Source organism: Lactuca virosa, chromosome 1, assembly GCF_052849685.1.
Source record: "Lactuca virosa cultivar CGN04683 chromosome 1, Lactuca_virosa_CGN04683_v6, whole genome shotgun sequence".
Lineage (NCBI taxonomy): Eukaryota > Viridiplantae > Streptophyta > Magnoliopsida > Asterales > Asteraceae > Lactuca > Lactuca virosa.
The window spans coordinates 99,935,964-99,956,910 of record NC_136426.1 but is presented as its reverse complement, the minus strand read 5'-3'; the positions used below and the strand labels follow the sequence as shown (position 1 = coordinate 99,956,910).

At 37.0% G+C, this 20,947-nt stretch overlaps 2 protein-coding genes and 1 non-coding gene across 3 annotated transcripts; 2 read left to right on the top strand and 1 right to left on the bottom strand.

Moving 5' to 3' along the window:
- Positions 1–668: 668 nt before the first annotated feature.
- Positions 669–775, top strand: LOC145151755 (small nucleolar RNA R71). The gene has a single exon (XR_013732311.1). It is a non-coding gene; the product is annotated as a small nucleolar RNA R71 (small nucleolar RNA).
- A 13,727-nt stretch (positions 776–14,502) lies between these two features.
- LOC145153093 (Tetratricopeptide repeat (TPR)-like superfamily protein) lies at positions 14,503–17,075 on the top strand. The gene has a single exon (XM_079075449.1). The coding sequence runs from the start codon at positions 14,676–14,678 to the stop codon at positions 16,992–16,994; it is 2,319 nt and encodes a 772-aa protein (XP_078931575.1). The 5' UTR covers positions 14,503–14,675; the 3' UTR covers positions 16,995–17,075.
- LOC145153109 (P-loop containing nucleoside triphosphate hydrolases superfamily protein) lies at positions 17,058–19,932 on the bottom strand. Its single transcript, XM_079075450.1, has 12 exons — positions 19,721–19,932; positions 19,456–19,567; positions 19,227–19,342; positions 19,036–19,127; positions 18,865–18,961; positions 18,699–18,779; positions 18,357–18,589; positions 18,074–18,268; positions 17,909–17,999; positions 17,703–17,825; positions 17,481–17,631; positions 17,058–17,396 (listed from the first exon to the last, which is right to left on the bottom strand). The coding sequence occupies exons 1-12, from the start codon at positions 19,802–19,804 to the stop codon at positions 17,182–17,184; spliced, it is 1,590 nt and encodes a 529-aa protein (XP_078931576.1). The 5' UTR covers positions 19,805–19,932; the 3' UTR covers positions 17,058–17,181.
- Positions 19,933–20,947: the final 1,015 nt, after the last annotated feature.

The following is a 20,947-nucleotide window of genomic DNA, read 5'->3' as shown; positions in this document are numbered from 1 at the left end:
TTGTTTCTCAATATTAAGAATGGAGGCTTGTTGGTTTCTCATTAACGCTTGTTGCTCTTTCATCATGAGTTGTTGTTCTCTTATTGCAGCATCGGTTTCGTTGTGTCGTTTCTCGGACACAGCTGCAAGTCTTGTGAACATATCTTCAAAGTCTAGCTTCTTCTCTTGCATTGGTTCCTCTTTTTGGAAGAAACCTCTTGTCTTCATTTTATATTTCTCCTCCTTATCCTTTTTGTACTCATCATAAGGTAGCCATTCTTTCTTTGGTTTTTGCCAATCTTCATCGTATTTATCGCCACTCGAGTAACATACTTGCGCTTTCCGGTTCCCATTCTCGTCAAGATCGCAATCCTTTGTAAGGTGAGGCCCGTTACAATTTTCAGACCCACTCTAATGGCATGGATGGATTGGTCCATTTTAGTCATCCTTCGCTCTATATTCTCCAATTTAGCCATTCAACTGCCATGCTATCATTCACAGAGTTCACCACCCCTCGAGTCGAGTCATGTATTGGATTATGATATTCTCTAGAGTGCTTAGAGAATTCTTTAATGAGTCTTTTAACTTCAGCCATATTTTTCTTCGTTAATGGGCCTTGAGAGTCAAGTAGTTTTCAAGTGGTGACATTTACTCCATCATAGAAGTTTGACACTTCTTGTTGCACATTGAGGTCATTTTGTGGGCAATTCCTTAGTAGACCTTTGTAGCGCTCCCATGCTTCGAATAAAGACTCTCCCGCTTGTTGCTCAAAATTGCCAATGGCCTTCTTGAGTTTAGCAATTTTAGATGGTGGGAAAAATTGTTCCAGAAACTCCTCATGCATCTTATCCCATGTAGTAATCTCTCCCGGTGGTAGTGATTTTAGTCAATCCTTTGCAGCCCCTTTAAAAGTAACAGGGAGCATTGATAGCTTCATTTTATTTACTTCTTTTTATAGTTTATTTTAGCTCATTTCATTCGCATTTTAGTTAATTTCCATGCATATTTTCCTTTTTGTTATTTTACGACCATTTCGGGTACTTTCTAGTTTCCTGAGCATAATTGCAGATTTTTCGGAGACTAGCGGAGCGGAATCTTTGGGAGGCGATTGAACTTGGAGTACAACGAGGATTTTGGGCTTGATGGCTATGGAGGTGATTCATGGAGTGGGCTTGTCAATTACTTGAAGGCTTGGAAGAATTGAACTTTAAATTTGCAAGGTGCGGGAGAATTTTCGAGTGTGCGGAGATTGATGATCGGGCGATTACGAGAGCTTTGGAGGATTTGGAAAAGTCAAATTGGGCTCAAATTGAAGAAATCTTGAAGAAAATGGGCTAGAGGCTGATTAGACTCGAACTGGGCCAATGGAATAGCTGTGGGGGGGCCAAGACTTGAAGAAGCCCAAAATCCGTCACACCTCACGCGGCCCGCGTAAGATTTCCACGCGACCCGCGTGGATTCCTGCAGGGGCAAATTCGGGATTTTATTTAGAGCTCTATATTGGGAAGGTTGGTGTGCCTCTTTAGCCTTATCTTTGACATCCGATTTTGACTCATTCTCTCTAGAGTTTTGGAGCACTTTGAAGGCCAAGAACCCTAAAGAACTTCATCATTTCTCCTCTTGATTCTTGTCAAATGTTTGGTACAATCTTATCTAACTTTGTTTTCTTGAGTTTATCGATGCTTGGCTAAACAAATCTTGGTTGACTTTGGTGAAATCCTTTGACTAATTGTTGAACGTTGAAGATTCCATGAGCTTGTGTTTGAATCTTTATGAGAATGTTTTGAGTTTTAACATCTTGTCACTACTTATATGTTTTTATTCATGAGTTTAAATGTGTTTGTGGTGATTAGTTGGCTAATTTCTTGATTAAGTAAATGATCTCCAAATTAGCAAGCGACAAGTGATTTTTGTGTTGGTTTTACTTCACACAATCATAAAAACATTTTCTCCAACATGGTAGTGGAAGTTTCTGACTCCTCTTGGATTTGGTGACTTTTTGGTTCTTAATGTTAGTTGACTTTCACTAATTACATGCTTAATGGAAATTGTGACTTTGATTAAGGAAATTGTTATGAGCTTCTCTAACCATTTTAACAATTAAGAAAAGTCTAGGCAATCTCAAGCTTCTTGGATTACTATAGCCAAATTAAGGATTTAAAACAAGTATTGCACCATTGGATTCTAATGATATGTTCATCAAAAGTCAAAATGAGGAAACCTTAAGTCAACCATCTTTCTCTTATTGATTTCACATCAAATTCTTATTTTTGCCAAATTGTTCATTTAAGTTCTAGTTTAATTCTAGTTTTAATTTAAGTATTTCAAAAAGATCAAAACCCCTATTTTTAATTTATTGTCATTTTCCAAGTATTTTTACAAAGAGATTTTTGATAGAGTTATTAAATTGAACCAATCTCTGTGGATTCGATCCCTTTACCACTATACACTATTTTAGTGTAAAAGATTTAGGGTTATTAATTTTGTTGGCCTCGACACCCACCAAATTTTGGAGCCGTTGCCGGGGATTGGTTTTGATTTAATCAGTTTGTTTCTCTATGCGTAGATCTCATTGTGCAGTTACTCTAATTTAAAACCACGAAATTTAAAAAAAAAAAAAGTATGGTTAAAAAATGAGCACTCCTTGCACTGAAGACCAACTTTCTGAGCTAGCTCAGTTAGTTATGATGATTGAAAGTGACCAAAGTGTGCAGCCCACGCCTCTTCTTTGCAACTTTTGTGCCCAAAATGGACATCATTCCGACATGTGTCCATATTTACAAGGAGAATGGGAAGAAGTACAAGAGAAGGGAAGCTACTACTGGTCAAACCAATGGAGTTATGATCAACCTGAACATTATCAATAGTGGGACAACAACCAATCTTGGGGATACAACCAATACCAAAGCCCATACCAAGCTTGGAGTAACGACCAATATCAACCAACTCCACAATTCCAACATCCATATCCTCCACATCCTCAACAACTTGAAACACCAAGCATGTCCTTAGAGGAGGTTGTGAAAAGCATTGCTACATCTACCCAAAATTTCCAAGAAACAACCCAAGCTAGCTTCAAAAGCTTAGAGCAACAAATAACACAACTTGCTCAAACAATAAGTATAATGGAAGCTCAAGATAAACTACCGTATGAAGAGAGCCCATGGCATAGCACATGTGTCATTCCTTTGAAAGATGAGAAAAGTTTTGATGGCCCAAGAGTGTTATATGGAGAAGAGGAAGAAGGAGTAGAAATGGAAGAGGCTGTCAAAGAGGAAGAACAAATTGAGAAAGATGTCATTGAAACTATAGAGGACGTGTTGGGGGTTAACAAAAGAGAGTTTGAGACACCCACTACCATTGAGAAACTAACTCCAGTGGTAGATGAACCACAAGATCCGGAAATGATAAATATGTCGGACCCTTTAAAGGATACATATGCCGAGAATGAAGACACCCAACCGGTCACCAACTTGACCACCATGTCAAAGATGGAAGCGTTGGTCACCTTACTAAACAAGTACAAGAAAGAATATGGTTGGATGATTGCTATTATCAAAGGTCTAAGTCCGGTATGGTTCTCCCGTAAAAAGAAAGTAAAATACAAGAAAAGAGTCCCAATGGAGGTGTGGAAATTAAAAAATGTTGACATGAGGCAAGTTTTCAAGGTTAATGGACATCGATTGAAGCCTTTATATGGAGGTTTTGATGTAAATGTCCTATTCATCATCCATTTGGACACCCCAAAATATTGAGGAAGAGTTGGTAAGACGTCTCACCAAAGATGTTAAAGAAGGGCATTTTTGGGAAGCATTGTGCTTTCGTCTTTTATAAACCGAATAAAATGATTTTGAAAATGTTTTTTTTGTTTTGAAAGTGTTAATTTAAAAAAATTCAAGCTTCATTCTCACCTTTGGTCAAAACTTTTGTTGTGTTATTCAAACCGGGACTTTACGAGAATCATTTTGGCCAAAAATGAGGTTTTTGGAAAATTTCAAATTTTGAAGTGCAGGAAGTCAAGCGGCCAGCGTGCGGGTTCCACGCGGCCCGCGTAAGGTCCTGTGCGGCTTATGTTCGGCCCATTCCTTGCCCGCGTAGAAGAATTACCTTTAGCCCTGTTCAGCACATGCGGCCAGTGTGCGGGTTCCATGCGGCCCGCGTGGCTGGTTTCAACACTTAATAATTTTTTGAGCTTCAGTTCATGCGGCCTCCACGCGGCCATTGTGCAGCCCGCGTGGTTCGACCCAAAATTCTTCTGAACCTTCTGTGGACTCGAGTGAAAAGAAAGAATGTTACACGCAGCCTCTACGCGGCCCGCGGCCCGCCCACGCTCCACACAAAAACTCGATTTCCCGGAGATCTACCGGTCGGAATCCTGCGAGACCACCGTCATTCTTCACCATTTTTCCTCCTATACAAACCCCTATCCTCCTCCCAATCCCCCGATTTAGGTCATTTCTGCCCTTACCTTAAGCATTGAGGACAATGCTTGTTCTTAAGCTTGGGGTGGGGTATTCCCTTTTACTTTTTCATGCATTTTTTATTTAGGTTGCATATCATTTTAGTTTAAGCTAATTTGCATTCATTTTTTTTATAAAATTCCAAAAATATTTTATTTTCTTATTTTCTTCTTTTCCACTTTTTATTTTTGCTTAACATTTAGCTTAAGACATTAGCATGCATGCATTTTTGTTGTCTGTTTATTCTCACCCCTTTGGATGTCATGGAACAGGTTCATAGTTATTGTATCATTATTGGTCCAGGATCTTGTTGCTATCTCACACATCAAACCGGGACCACTAGCCGCAATTTGGGACTTCATAATTGGGATCAACTGCTGGAGCTTAAAGGGGTAAGTGATCATGGCCAGGTAGTTTCATGAAGAAATATGCATGCAATACTAACAACTGTAGGATATACTATAGCAATGGATGTTCTTAGCCTTGCGGTCACTACCGCTGAGACACACTTGATCATAATAGAACCATTAGGATGAAGCAGTGGGGCTTGTCCCCGAGTAGAATCCATATCCAGTTTTTTTACATCACCATGTTCTTTTTGCGATTTACTTAGGATTTTAGAGAGTCTTAGCCCACATTTGGGCATTTTCGTTATTTTTTAAAAATCGCAAGTTTGAAAAGGAGCTTACATCTTTACGCTCCACACATGGTCATTTTCACGTTTAGACCATTCAGATTATATTATTACCCCTCTCGGTTCCACTTACATACTCTTGGGAACCAAATTTTGAGTAAAAAAGTTTTCTAAAAAAAAAAACTCAATATGTTAGTGCATTACCTTAAAGTTTACTAGTGTATGTACTTCAAAAAAAAAGAGGTTTATGGCTGTAATAGTCTTAGATAGGTGACCGGTTCAATTATTGAACAAATTTTTGTACATTTTGGTCACCCGACGTTTGATATTCATTTATTTAGGTTTGTTTTATTGTATATAGATCGAGTTGTTTCTTTTCGCAAATTGGTAATGTTAGAGAGACTGTTGAGTCGGATACTACGGGAGGTTTGGGCCAACACTAAGTGAACTGATTCCTACAACGGTGCCTGAGCGATGAAACCCAATCACATTTGAGAGTGGCCGACAGACGTGAGATCACGCAACTTTCGTGATAAGAGTGTACAATTAAACAAGAGCTCAACACGAGCTCATCCAACTGCTTTCTCCCTACTACAGATGTTCTTCATTGTATGCATGTTCCATTGGGGCTGCGACTGACCATCCCTCCTTACTCACCTAGAGGAGTTGTCCTAGCTGTGGTTTATGGTCCCATTGTCATCGGATGAAAAAGTAATGAGATAATAGCAAGATCAATTATGACCATGTTGACTAACGGTGATCAGGTTCCGCGATTCTATCCATTCTTTTTATTTTCCTTAGAATAGTTCATCCCGAGTTCATTTTAGTCTTGTCTTACTTGAGGACAAGTAAGGTTTAAGCTTGGGGTGATTTGATAGATTCATTTTATTTACTTCTTTTTATAGTTTATTTTAGCTCATTTAATTCGCATTTTAGTTAATTTCCATGCATATTTTCCTTTTTGTTATTTTATGACCATTTCGGGTACGTTCTAGTTTCCTAAGCATAATTGCAGATTTTTCGGAGACTAGCGGAGCGGAATCTTTGGGAGGCGATTGAACTTGGAGTACAACGAGGATTTTGGGCTTGATGGCTATGGAGGTGATTCATGGAGTGGGCTTGTCAATTACTTGAAGGCTTGGAAGAATTGAACTTTAAATTTGCAAGGTGCGGGAGAATTTTCGAGTGTGCGGAGATTGATGATCGGGCGATTACGAGAGCTTTGGAGGATTTGGAAACGTCAAATTGGGCTCAAATTGAAGAAATCTTGAAGAAAAATGGGCTAGAGGCTGATTAGACTCGAACTGGGCTAATAGAAAAGCTGTGGGGGGCCAAGACTTGAAGAAGCCCAAAATCCGTCACACCTCACGCGACCCGCGTGAGATTTCCACGCGGACAGCGTGGATTCCTGTAGGGGCAAATTCAGGATTTTATTTGGAGCTCTATATTGGGAAGGTTGGTGTGCCTCTTTAGCCTTATCTTTGACATCCAATTTGACTCATTCTCTCTGGAGTTTTGGAGCACTTTGAAGGCCAAGAACCCTCAAGAACTTCATCATTTATCCTCTTGATTCTTGTCAAATGTTTGGTACAATCTTATCTAACTTTGTTTTCTTGAGTTTAGCCATGCTTGGCTAAACAAATCTTGGTTGACTTTGGTGAAATCCTTTGACTAATTGTTGAATGTTGAAGATTCCATGAGCTTGTGTTTGAATCTTTATGAGAATGTTTTGAGTTTTAACATCTTGTCACTACTTATATGTTTTTATTCATGAGTTTAAATGTGTTTGTGGTGACTAGTTGGCTAATTTCTTGATTAAGTAAATGATCTCCAAATTAGCAAGCAACAAGTGATTTTTGTGTTGGTTTTACTTCACACAATCATAAAAACATTTTCTCCAACATGGTAGTGGAAGTTTCTGACTCCTCTTGGATTTGGTGACTTTTTGGTTCTTAATGCTAGTTGACTTTCACTAATTATATGCTTAATGGAAATTGTGACTTTGATTAAGGAAATTGTTATGAGATTCTCTAACCATTTTAACAATTAAGAAAAGTCTAGGTAATCTCAAGCTTCTTGGATTACTATAGCCAAATTAAGGATTTAAAACAAGTATTGCACCATTAGATTCTAATGATATGTTCATCAAAAGTCAAAGTGAGGAAACCATAAGTCAACCATCTTTCTCTTATTGATTTCACATCAAATTCTTATTTTTTCCAAATTGTTCATTTAAGTTCTAGTTTAATTCTAGTTTTAATTTAAGTATTTCAAAAAGATCAAAACCCCCATTTTTATTGTCATTTTCCAAGTATTTTTACAAAGAGATTTTTCATAGAGTTATTAAATTGAACCAATCTCCGTAGATTCGATCCCTTTACCACTATATACTATTTTAGTGTAAAAGATTTAGGGTTATTAATTTTTTTGGCCTCGACAACCACCAAGCATCCTCAATAACACCGTCACTCTAGGTACATTTGGAATGTTGAAGTAGTCGGCGATGTCGTTAACTTCTCAAGATGCTTGTATGCATCTTCATAATCCTTTCCGGTGAAAGGAATCTCCTTCAATGTAGTAAGGATGTGCCCCTTTAGTTCAAACGTGGCAGTGGCGGGTATAGCGGGTTGCACAAGCCCCAGACCGGTGTCGTCTTGAATCCTCTTTTTGTCGCTTCCTTCTTCGGTTTCTGTTTCGTAAGAAAGAAGACACCGAGATCCGCAATGTTAGCCATGGTGTTTCTGAGTTCGCCTTCTATGTTGCTTCCTTCTTCGGTTTCTGTTTCGTTCTCGGTGTCTTCTTTCTTAGGGTCTTTGTCCGTCAATGAGGTGCTGGATTCTCCAACTTTCTTGTCCTTTTTCTTGCTAAAAACTGATTTGAGGCTCCTAAACAGTGACTTGTTTGGTGTTGAAGATGATTCTACGGTTTTGTCCTTGTCCTTCCTAAGAGTGATTCTGGGTTTTCGAGTGGCGGGATCAAGGGTGTGCCTGATCCTCGGGTCATAAAAATACCTGAAATAAACAGAAAACACGCATAAAAAGAACAAAACAAAACTGAAAATTCGCCTTGGACTCGCCGAGTACCTGCGAATGGACTCGACGAGTTCGAGGGTAAAACAGAAAAATTTAGAAATAAAATCCTAAAAACAGAAAAACTAGAATTCAATCCTAATAACTAATCTACTAAAGCAATAACTTTGTGCAAGATAGTTCTCACACAAAGGATCGATAATACTAGCAATTAAAATTTATTTTAGAACCGTTCCCCGACAACAGCGCCAAAAACTTGATGTGTGTGTAATGCACTAGTTTTAATCCCACTTTTTAATATAAATTAGACATACAAAAGGCAGTGTACCTGTCGATTGGTGGTATAGTTTAGCAAGCAGGGTATCGAACACAGGGAACGACAATTAAGCTAATTACTAACATTATCTAAAAAAAGCAATAAAAGAAAGGGTTTTCTCTAGTTTTGCAAGACTAGAAACTTAAGTACTTAACTAATACTCAACTAAGCAACTAAGAGCTAAGCAAACGAAAATCAACTAAATTCAATAATGGAAAAGACTTTTGTTTAGGTTTTGAATCATTTATTCCTATGGTTGATTTTATGACAAGTGCAATGGATTAATTAGCATTGGCTACCGATTAGTGTGATTAGGTTCACGTTCACTATTACTAATCCTTAGAAAACAAATCAATTTAAACAGTGATCAAGTGATTAAACTAATAGATTTTCTAGTTTATTGATTCGGGTTAAGTAAGACTTGTAGTAGCTAATCAAATTGCCAATTCAATTAACCTCTTGTTGATGGTTCGTCACACAAGCTCACACATTAATTTACCTATTTTCTAATTAACCCTAGTTTCACGTTCGCTATTCCTAGGCATATAACAATGTTTTCACACAAATCATATGAGATTAGCAATTAAGAGATGTCCATGCAACTTAATATGCTGGTTAATTAACAGAAAATAATTGTAATTAACACATAAGGTTCTTTAACAAGCTTAACAAAACAAAATTACCAAATTAAATTAATCCAATCATAAAATCAAACCATATTCATAAAGTCATCTATCCTAAACAGAAGTTATGAGTTTTTAGCTCATAATTAAAGCAGAAAACAACTCAAAAACGAAATCAATTGATGCAAACATTGTTTAGACAAAAGATTAAGTAAAGAGTACACTTGAATTGCCTTGATCTCCCCAATATCGAATGCTTAGACTCGATCTTCAAGTTCCAGAGCTCCAGCAGCAACTTGAATCGCAAATTAACCTTCAAGGGTTCCAGGGAGAAGTCCGAAATTCATGAATTAAAGCCCCTTATATAGTTTCTGAAAACAGGGGCTACTCGTCGAGTCCCCCACTTAAAATCCGTATGCATCAAAGAATCTTATTTGTTCACGAATCTTCGAACCTACTCGGCGAGTAGTGTTAGATGCATTTTATATGCATCTTTTAGCACAATTTCCTACGTATTTCACTATAGAAAGCTAACTAACTCCCGATTATCCTTATGTATTTCGTGTTTCATGATTATTTTGTAGAATGCCCGTACTGCTCACGTTTGTTATGACTTTTCAGGACCATTTGGAGCACATGGATGATTACGCAAGTTTGGGATGCGTTTGTGGATGCTTTGGAGCTTAATTGGAGTCTAGACCAAGGAAGGATGCCGGGAAATGATCAAGAACTGCTTTGAAGGAGGAACGACGATCAAAAGAGCCGAAAAAAGTAACATGCGATCGGACCTTACACACCTGCGATCGCAGGTATGCCTTTGCGATCGCAGGTTTGGTCGCAGGTTGCCTTCGAGGTTTTGTCGAGCCAAAAAATTCATCAGCTAAGAAAAAAAAGAAACCTGCGATCTCAGGTTGTGCCTTTGCGATCACAGGTTGGTCAAAAAGAGTCGAAATGGCAACGTACTTCATTAAAAAAGTTTCGTGACACATTTTGGGTGATACATGCGATCGCAGGTTGTGCCTTTGCGATCGCAGGTACGTCGTTTTGACAGCTAGATGTATAAATACAGCCTCATACTCTTTCAGTAACCCTAATTGGCGATTCCTGGCGATTCAGAGGCGATTTTCAGAGGGTTTCAAGTGAAGAACACAAATCTACAGGAGGCGATTAATCATTAGGCACTATGTTTGACTATGATTACTGTTTAGTTTGATCAATTCTATGTTAAATTGAGTGTTTGATTTTGATTTCTGTTTCTGTTGGCCACTTAAATTGTTTGTGAATCATTCTAGTCATCTAATTGTTTAGATCCGTAATTGTCTAGATTAATTAGTAAAAAGTGACATATACTGGATTAATTCTGAATTTAGGGTTAAGTCTAATATGAACTGATCAAACAAGTTTTAACGCATCCGAGCTTATAAGAGGTATTGAACTTTACTGGGAATTACACCGTGTCTAATGCAACTTTTCTTTGTTAATCAAGAGCTTGTTTGGTTAATTTAGTAAAAAGTTAGATTTAATTCAAAGAACTTATTTTGATTAAATGATTTTTGGTAATAGAGGTCATTAGAGCTTGTTAATGAACCATAGTACCGGTTTAAGCAAGTGCATGGTCAAATATTGTGTTGAAGGTTAATTATATGATTAGGGGAGTCACCGCGAAACTGGAATTGCTTTCTCTTATTAGAATTTTCATCATTTTAAATTTTGTCATTTTCTTGTCATTTTCAATTTCTATTAGTTTAATTTTCAGAAATAACCCCCCCCCCTTTTATGTTTATTGCATTCATCAAGAATTAGTTCATACCTTACGCAAAGAGGTGTAAACGTTAGAACATGTCCCTGAGGATCCGACCCTGCTTACCTGTACTACCTGTTAGTGCAATAAAGCAGTTTATTTTATATTTTTATTTGTTTAAATCGTGTACGACAGCGGTCTTAACAAGTAGGCACCCAACTCGCCGAGTTCTTCAGGTTTTTTTTTCTTTCTTTCTTCTTTCTTCAATTCCCGAGCTTCCTATCGCTTTTTCTGCTTTCTTTTGCTTCCGAGCTCATCTTTTAGGCTACAAATACATTTTAAACATATTTAAGTACGTTTTGTTCATAATTTGCAATAAAATAGCAAAAAAGTATTAAGATTTAACACAAAATATATGACTAATTATGCACATATCAGACATACTGATACTGTCATGATGGTTGTTGTTATAAGAAAACTCAACTAACGGAATATAAGAGTCCCAACTCCCACCAAAATCAATAACATAGGCACACAACATATCCTAGAGCATCTGAATCGTCCACTCGCTCTACCTGTCTGTCTGCGATGGTATGCGGTACTGAAGTGTAGCCGGGTACCCAAATCCTCATGAAATCTCTTCCAGAACTTGGAAGTAAAGCGCACATCCCGGTCAGACACAATAGACGTCGGCACCCCATGACGAGCTACCACCTCTCGAACGTAAATCTCAGCCAACTTCTCTGCAGAAGAGTTCTCACTAATGGCTAAGAAGTGAGCACTCTTCATCAAAGGATCCACTATCATCCAGATATTGTCAACACCCCTCGCAGTCCTCCGTAACTTTGTAATGAAATCCATAGTAATCTGCTCACACTTCCACAGGGGAACCTCCAGAGGCTGCAACTTGCCATGAGGGCACTGGTGCTCAGCCTTGACCTTCCGGTAGGTCAAACATTGCTCTAGAAACCATGCCACATCTCTTTTCGTACATGGCCACCAATAATTATGCTTCAAGTCGAGATACATCTTGGTGGCCCCCATGGTGGATGGAAAATCTTGATTTGTGGGTCTCCTCCATCAGAATCTGTCAGTCCCCACCCGCATGCGGTGCCCATACACGCCCATGAAGAGTCAAAATTCACCGGCTGTCAATGTCAAAGGCTGAAATCTGACCGATCACCCACTCACTTTTCCAATTTTCCTCTTTTATGGCCTCCGATTGCGCTTCCTTGATGATCTTTAGGACTGGAGTCATCACGGTCATCCTCATGCACATTTCCTGAATCGGGACACTTGTCGCCCTCCGGCTCAAGGCGTCGGCCACCACATTGGCCTTGCCCGGATGATACAAGATCTCACAATCATAGTCTTTCACTACATCCAACCACCTTCTTTGCCTCATATTCAGGTTAGACTGATCCATTAGATATCTCAGGCTCTTATGGTCCGTGTAGATGGTACACCGAACACCATAGAGATAGTGGCTCCAAATCTTGAGGGCGAAAACCACTGCCCCCAACTCTAAATCGTGCGTAAGATACTTCGCTTCGTGAGGCTTCAGCTGCCTCGAAGCGTATGCTATCACATGACATATCTGCATCAATACAACGCCCAATCCTACAATGGATGCATCAAAGTAGATCACAAAGTCCTCAACTCCCTTAGGGAGGGCAAGTACTGGCGCCTCACACAATCTCTGGCGAAGAGTCTCAAATGATGTCTGCTGCTCAGGCCCCCAACTGAAAGCAACATCCTTCCTTGTCAACCTGGTGAGAGGAACAACAATCTTTGAGAAGTCTCTGATGAATCTCCGATAATAACCTGTCAATCCGAGGAAGCTTCGAATCTCAGATGGAGATCTCGGAACTTCCCACTGCATCACCGCCTCTATCTTGGCTGGGCCGACCAAGATATCGTTATGATTGACGAGGTGTCCCAAAAACTGAACCTCGTGCAACCAGAAGTCACACTTGGTGAACTTGGTTAACATTCACCTGAGTTAGCCAATGAAATGCAGAGATTCAATGTCTTTTACAACAAATAAATCGGAATTATAAACATAAAAGAATGATATTACAGTCACCTGAGTTAGATACAATAGACGCTCTTCGGACATCAAAACCCATAAGATCTACTTATTTCTTCTTAGTTGTGTTGTGAATATCCCAAAATCAGTCTTTTTATCATCTTAAATAAATTAAAAGAAAAAAAAAACGTTGAAATCAGTATATCCCAACCTTTAATGCATCAGAAATTCACAATCTTATTTTTAAGATAGTAAATGGAGATGATTCAAGGAAAAAAAACTTACAAATGAGAGTGCTACTTCCTATTATGCAGTGTTGTAAAACTCGTCGAGTTGGCCGATTACTCCTCCGAGTACTCACTACTCGGCCCCTTACCGAGGCGAGTTATAGAATCCCGAGTACTCCCCGATCGACTCCTTACTGAACTGGGCAGTGTTGTAAAATTCGATCAACTCGGTGATTAATATGTATAATATACTTAATGATTTATTATTTAACACACACACACACATGTGATTATTACTACATATATATCTTAAATTTCCAGTAATTACTCACGAAGTGAGACCATTATGTGTTTTTCAGTTTTTGTGTAATCACATATATCTAACTTTGTTATATATTTCAATCAAATTATGATATGATTTTGACATATATAATTTCCCTAAAAATATTTCTACATGAATTACCGAATCCGAGTACTCCCCGAGTACTCGCTACTCGGTAGTCGGCCGAATAGGTACCGAATAACGAGTTCTACAACCTTGCTATTATGCATCATAAAATTGGGAGAGTACCGATTTGGTTCCTTTGGGGTATTCAAAATTTGGTTCTTCTATGCATTTAGTTAATAGCATTAATCTATAAAGATAAAGAGAAATAGACGGTGGCGGTAAACCGGTGGTGGTGGCGATTGACAACCCAGAGACCGCACCAAAATCTCAATTCAATCTGTAATCGATGGTGATTGACAAACCAAATAATCAAACTTAGAATATTTTTGAATTCGATTGGTGATAACTTTGTTGTATTTGAGGGTTCGAACAAATATTCCAAGTTAGACTCATCAAGAACTAAACAATGGAAGAAGAAGAAATTTAAATCCATGGGAAGAGCATAATAATCCCAAACACCACCATCTTTGTTAAGAAAAAATCTAAAAAACATCCATCTTTGTTAAAAAAAATCTAGAAAACCTTCTATTAAGGTTATAAAGCTTCAGTCTTGTAGAAAAAACATGATTTCAAAATGATATTAAATTCCTCGTTCTATTGTAAAGCTATCATTGATTTCGGAAGAAAGGTAGAGAGGAATCGAAGTTTTCATCATATGAAGGATTTGGGAATATTTTAATGTGGTCTAGAAATTCTCTTTTTATTAGAGGAGGAAGAGGATTAATAATCATAGGGTTCTCAAGAATGTTTGATCTTCGATAAAAATGTGTTCCTTTCTAAGGGTTCAGAGTTCAATTTTTTTAGTGGATTAAAATGTAATTTAGGATTTAAAGGATGTGTGAAAAAGCTAAATGAATAACAAAAATACTCATAATTTATAGATAAAAATTATAGATTTATAGATAAAAAATAAGATAAATAAAAAACAGTGCATATCTTGGAAAATTTATAGATCGATTAAAAAAAAAATTTTAATGACATAACTATAGTAATAGTTTTTGAATGTTACTTGATTTGTCCCCAAGAAGATGGTGATATGCGAAAGATGTTGACATGGCCGTGGCGTGGATTGACCCCGCCATTGCAATTGAGAACGCCATATATAGATTTTGATTCCACATCGCTCAACAATTTATCAGTTCAAGCTTTGTTATCGACTCTTCGCTTTCAAATTGGATCATAGCATAGCATGTCCATGGCAACGCTCGCTAATCGTGCTTGCAGACCAATTGCTCTTGCCAACTTCAGAACAGATCAGTCAAGCAATGACCACATTAGTTCGTTGTGTAAACAAAAACTTTTCAAAGCTGCAATGGATGGGTTTGATTTTTTACGTGAAAGAACCAACTTTCAAGTAAAGCCCAGCACCTACGCCCATCTCTTTTCTGCATGCTCGTCTCTGAGATCGCTTGAAGAAGGCAGAAGAGTTCATGAACATATTCTAGCATCGAATTATCATCCAGATATGATTCTCTGTAATCACATTCTCAACATGTATGGAAAATGCGGATCATTAGAGGATGCTCGCAAGGTGTTCGACAAAATGCCTGAGAGAAATGTAGTCTCTTGGACTTCAATGATTGCTGGGTACTCGCAAACTGGTCAAGAAAACGAAGCAATTAAGATGTATTGTGAAATGCGGTTGTCAGGCATCATGCCTGATCAGTTTACATTTGGAAGCATAATAAGAGCTTCATCAGGTATGAATAGCATCGAGTTAGGAAGACAACTGCATGCAAATGTCATTAAGTTATCATCAGGCTCTCACCTCATAGCCCAAAACGCTTTAATCACAATGTATACAAACTTTGGCAAAATTTCCGAGGCTTCACTTGTGTTTTTCAGTATAAGGACAAAAGATTTAATATCATGGAGCTCTATGATTTCTGGCTTTTCTCAACTTGGTTATGAACAAGAATCTTTAGCCTGTTTCAAGAAAATGTTCAGCTATGGAACATACAACCCAAACGAGTTCATTTTTGGTAGTATTCTCAGTGCATGTGGCAACCTTCTACACCCAGAATACGGAAAGCAAATACACGCAATAAGTATAAAACACAGGCTCCAAAACGACACTTTTGTTGGTTGTTCACTTAGTGACATGTATGCAAGATTCGGATTTTTGAATTCTGCAAAAACTGCATTTTGTCAGATTGAGAATCCCGATGTTGTTTCATGGAACACAATTATAGCTGGATTTGCTTATTCTGGATATGTAAATGAAGCTGTATTCTATTTCTCAAAGATGAGAAACATGGGATTCAAACCTGATGACATTACTCTTAGGTCTCTACTTTGTGCTTTCACAACTCCATCAACTCTACATCAAGGTAAACAATTGCACTCCTATGTGACTAAAACAGGGTTAGACATACACATTTCTGTATGTAATACTTTACTTTCAATGTATGCAAAGTGTTCGGATCTTGATAATGCTTTTCAAATCTTTAATGACCTTGAAAACAACAAAGATTTGGTATCTTGGAACACTATACTTACCATTTGCATTCAGAATAAACAATCAGAAAAAGTTTTCAAACTTTTTCGATTATTGGTTTTGTCTAACAATAAGCCCGATCATGTTACTTTTGCTTCATTACTCGTGGGTTGTCGGGAACTCGCATCTTTAAAAACAGGGGAACAAGTTCATTGCTTTATAATCAAAACTGGTTTTGAGGTTGATATATGCATGACAAATGGATTAATCGACATGTACACGAAATGTGGGTCCCTTTTAAACGGTCGAAAACTCTTTGATTACATGTGTTATCATGATGTTTTCTCATGGAGTAGTTTGATTCTTGGGTATGCTCAATTCGGATACGGAAACGAAGCTCTTGATCTCTTTAAACAAATGAGAGATTCACGGGTCGACCCGAATGGTGTAACTTTTGTTGGTGTTTTAACCGCCTGTAGCCATGTGGGATTGATAAAAGAAGGATTGGAGTTATTCAATTCCATGGAAACAAAACATGGAATCATGCCAACTCGAGAACATTACGCGTGTGTGGTCGATTTGCTTGCTCGAGGTGGATTGATAAAAGAAGCTGAAACGTTTATTGATCGGATGCCATATGATCCGGATGTTGTGATGTGGAAGACTGTGTTGGCTGCGTGTAAAACGTGTAATAATGTTGAGATTGGTGAAAGGGTTGTGGAGAAGATATTGAGGATTGATCCGGGGAATTATACGGGTTATGTGTTGCTTTGTGGGATATATGCGGGTCTAGGGAAGTGGAAAGAGGTTGGTGAGTTGAGAAGGTTGATGAAAGAGAAGGGTGTAGGTAAAGTTCCGGGGCAAAGTTGGATTGAAATTGAGGGACTAGTGCATGTGTTTTGCGTAGAAGATGTTTTGCATAACAAAAGGGATAAAATATACCGAGTTTTAGACGAATTGTGGTTACATATGAGTTCATTCGATAAAGTAGAGAGTGTTAATGAGTTGAATGAAATGGAGCAAGTTGGAATAGAACCTAGGGCAACTCCTTTAGGTATTGTTGTTGTATAAGGCGATTAAGATGTATATTGTTGGATTAAACCTTAATCGATTTAGACCTGAGAGAGAAACTAATGAAAGCATAAAATCCAATCATGTGTCCTATTACAACCAAAATTGGGTTTGTGTTTGAAATATTACAAACAAATTCTTAGAGGGGGTGGGGGATGCATAAAAGTAACACATGCTTAATTATAACTTATTCTTCTTCTTCATCATCATGTGGTTTCGTTGACAAAAACTCTCTTTTTGGTCTATGTTTCTTCCACTTAAGCTTGGGTAACGACAATATCCATTCAGGGACTTCACAACCACTTGCTTTCATAACATTCGCGATATTTTTCAAGTATCGTGTGTCCGCTTCCGTGTAAAATGTAACCGCTTCCCCACTCCTACCCGCTCTCCCAGACCGACCTAATAAAATAACAAACAATAATCACCAAACAAAAACTAAATTTTATAAAAAAAAACGTTAAGAAAAATTATAAAATAACATACCAATCCTATGAATGTAGGCTGAAGAGGAATCCGGAAAATCATAGTTGACCACACAGTTGACCCCTTTGAAATCCATCCCACGTGCAATCACATCAGTCGCAATCAACACCCATGTCTTCCCAGCTCTGAAGTTATCAATCGCATTCTCTCTCTGAACCAAAAAAAAAAAAAAAAATCAGGGACAATTTCTAATGTTTTTGTATTTTTGGAATTAAAAATTACCTGTTCTTGAGACAGATCAGAATGTATAACATCCACTCTAATATCACCAAATCTCAATTCTTGATAAAGATCCTTCGCCCTTTCCTTGTTTTGCACAAAAACCAATACCGGTGGATTCAAGCTCTGCAAAGAAACAATAATACTTCATAAAATTAAAATCAATATTTCATTAATCGTAAATCAAATGATTATTTAATTATTTGCACCTCTTCAAAGGTTTGGCGAAGAGCCATAAGCTTTCCTTCTTCACTCCCAACAAATACCAATTTTTGCTTTATTGATTCAGAAGCAGAGTTCCTAATATGGGTAAATAAATGTAAGTATACATTGCCTATATTGGTAAATAATGGAAGTAAAAAATAAAATATTACTTTCTTCCAATAATTACACGAACAGCATCATGCATTATTGTACGTGCAAGTTCTTCAACTGTATCGGGTAAAGTAGCACTAAATAATGAACGAATAATTGAAGGATTTGAACACGCTTTCACAATTGCATCAACTGGTTTCAGTAAACCAAGGTCAAAAAGCTTATCAGATTCATCCAAAACAAGGTACTCAACCCTGAAAAAACCAAAAAACAATATTCAACATTCTCTTTATCTTATGAAAAATGACAAGATTGCCCTTCCATAAAACTGACAAAACTAACCTGGATAAGTCAAGCTTCCTTTTGTTGACTGCGGATTTTAATCGAAGTGGTGTAGAGATGAGTATGTCACAAGGAAGTTTTGAGAATTCACCAGTGTTAGCAAGTTGTTTTGTCATTAACCTTATGTAAAATTTCTTTCCTTTTGCTAATTTTTTACATTCTCTTGCTGTTTGAGAGGCTAGTTCTCGTGTAGGCAAAAGTATAACAGCACGAACACCATCTTTTGATGCATGCTGATAATATAAAATAAAAAAAATAAAAAAAATAAAAAAAAAATTGTCAGTGAAACATTTGTTTCAAATGTTTACAATAAATATCAAATGAATTGAAGTACTTAAGTACCTTTAGTTTCATAAGCATAGGACAAACAAATGCTAATGTTTTTCCTGAACCAGTTGGAGCACACGCAAAGCATTCCCTACCCTAATAAAAGTGACATAAAGGAGATTCAGAATAGATGTTAAAATATAAAAAGTTTAATAACTTAATGTTATAAAAAAGATCATACAGATAGGAGTAATGGAATGGCTTGCATTTGAATTGGTGTTGGTTCTTTGATTCCAAGTTCTGCTAAATTTCGCAAGATATATGGTTTGCATTTATACCTGTGAACAACATAAGTAAAAGTGAAATTTTCGTTCTATAAATAATTAAATAGTAGAAATGGATATGAAAGTACCTTGACCTCAACTCTGAAAAATCATGAAGAGGAGATGGGATGTTACTTCCAGATGTATGAATGTTATGTTGCTTACGGAAAATTGCATCCCTCTGAGTTTTAAAGAGTTTACAAAAGGAATAAGTTTGTATCAGATGTTTATATAATTATCTCAGATCGTATAGAATAAGATGATCAGAGAAAGAGAGAACCTCCATTTGTCTATATAGTTCCTTCTTCCCTTGAGATGCATTTTCAGATTCTTCATTGTCTTCAAGTACTGGCTCTGTTTTTGAGCTCTTGAAGACATTAAATCCTTCTACAGGGTCTAAAATCAATGCAACAAATCAAACTATCAAAGTAAGAACATAAAAAGCTTGGAAAATCTCTATACGCATTCAGGTGTACTTGTATATAACTAAACCCATATTCTAGAATTACCTGAAACGGATGACTTCCTCTTCCTCTTTTTAGCAGGCTTTGCTGCCACCTCCACCTCAGGACTTTTGTTTTCAGGCAACGTCTCTTCGGAATCATTGATTTCCTTCTTTTCCTGAACAGGAACATGATGAAACAACATTCAGATATGTGCCAAAAGCAATTCAACTAATCAAACTAACTAGGAACTTGAATTTGATATCGAACAACTTGAACATTTCTTATGACGATAAAGTAGCTCTAGAATCTTAGGTCTGAACTATTTTACCTTGAACCGAGCAAAATCACTGGAGAATCTCTTCCGGTTGAATGTGATTCCGGAGAAAAGAAAAGAAGGATCCTTATCCGTCATTCGTAAGCCCTAAGAAATTCCACTTAATCAATTTCTCCACGCCACGATCAACAATTTCCCTTGAACAGTTGAAGCGCCACAAAATTAGGGTTTAAAGGACAACAAACCATAAACCTCTGTTTGAGAAACCAGAAAATAGGTTTAACTTTTTTATTGCACATGTAGACCTAAACTATACGCTATTAGCAATATATACCCTTATAAGTAGATTATTCCAATTAATGCTCTTTGTTATTTTATTCTCAACTTTTTGGTCCTTATGATGTTTTAAAATCACATTGAAATATATCAAAGAAATTAGAATTTTCTGGCAATAAATTGAGTGAAACAAAATTCACATTTGTTTTTTTTTTTAATCCTTCAAAAGAAATTGAATACAGATTAAGTTAAATGACCAAATACTTTAATTATTTTTGTGTATTTTCTTTCCGATTTTATAACACATATAGTAGACTAGTAAAGTCAAAATTGGAGATCTTATCTATGACCGTTTTATGTATTGTAAGATCTTGAGAACGGAAGTTCCAATCAAAATAAATTAGTCTTCAAATTTGCTCCCAATTTCTTGTTTGTGAAATATCTATTACAACTTGATGTTGATTAATACTTCAACGGTGGTATAAACTTTAACTTGTAACGCAACAATCATAAAATTTGTAGATGCAAATCACAACAATTAAGAAAGAAAAAAAAATCATGATCATGTGTAACTAAAGGCACAAACTCACAAGGTAACATATGTGTAATGATTCTCTTTATAATTGAAAATGAATTGATGAAGTTGTGATGATATATGAACTATATGATACACCTCGATATTGCGTTGAATTCGATATTGAGTTGAATTGGTGAATTTTTAAAGGCTTGATATTAAGTTGAATAGGCAATTTTTAAGTCATGCATGTGATTTATTTAGCAGAAATGATAGAATTTGTAGGGTGTATAAGACTAAAGAATTGGCAATAGAATAACAACTAAAGATATGCAATCGGAATCAGATTAAGATTTTAAAATCCTAGTAGGATCCTAAGATTCTAGTATAGATATTGCTTCGGGAACAGTAGTCCTTGTCTAATCGAGATCGTTTTTCCCTTTAATGATGAATCATAAGGTCTTAAAATTAAGATATGGATCTTAATAACC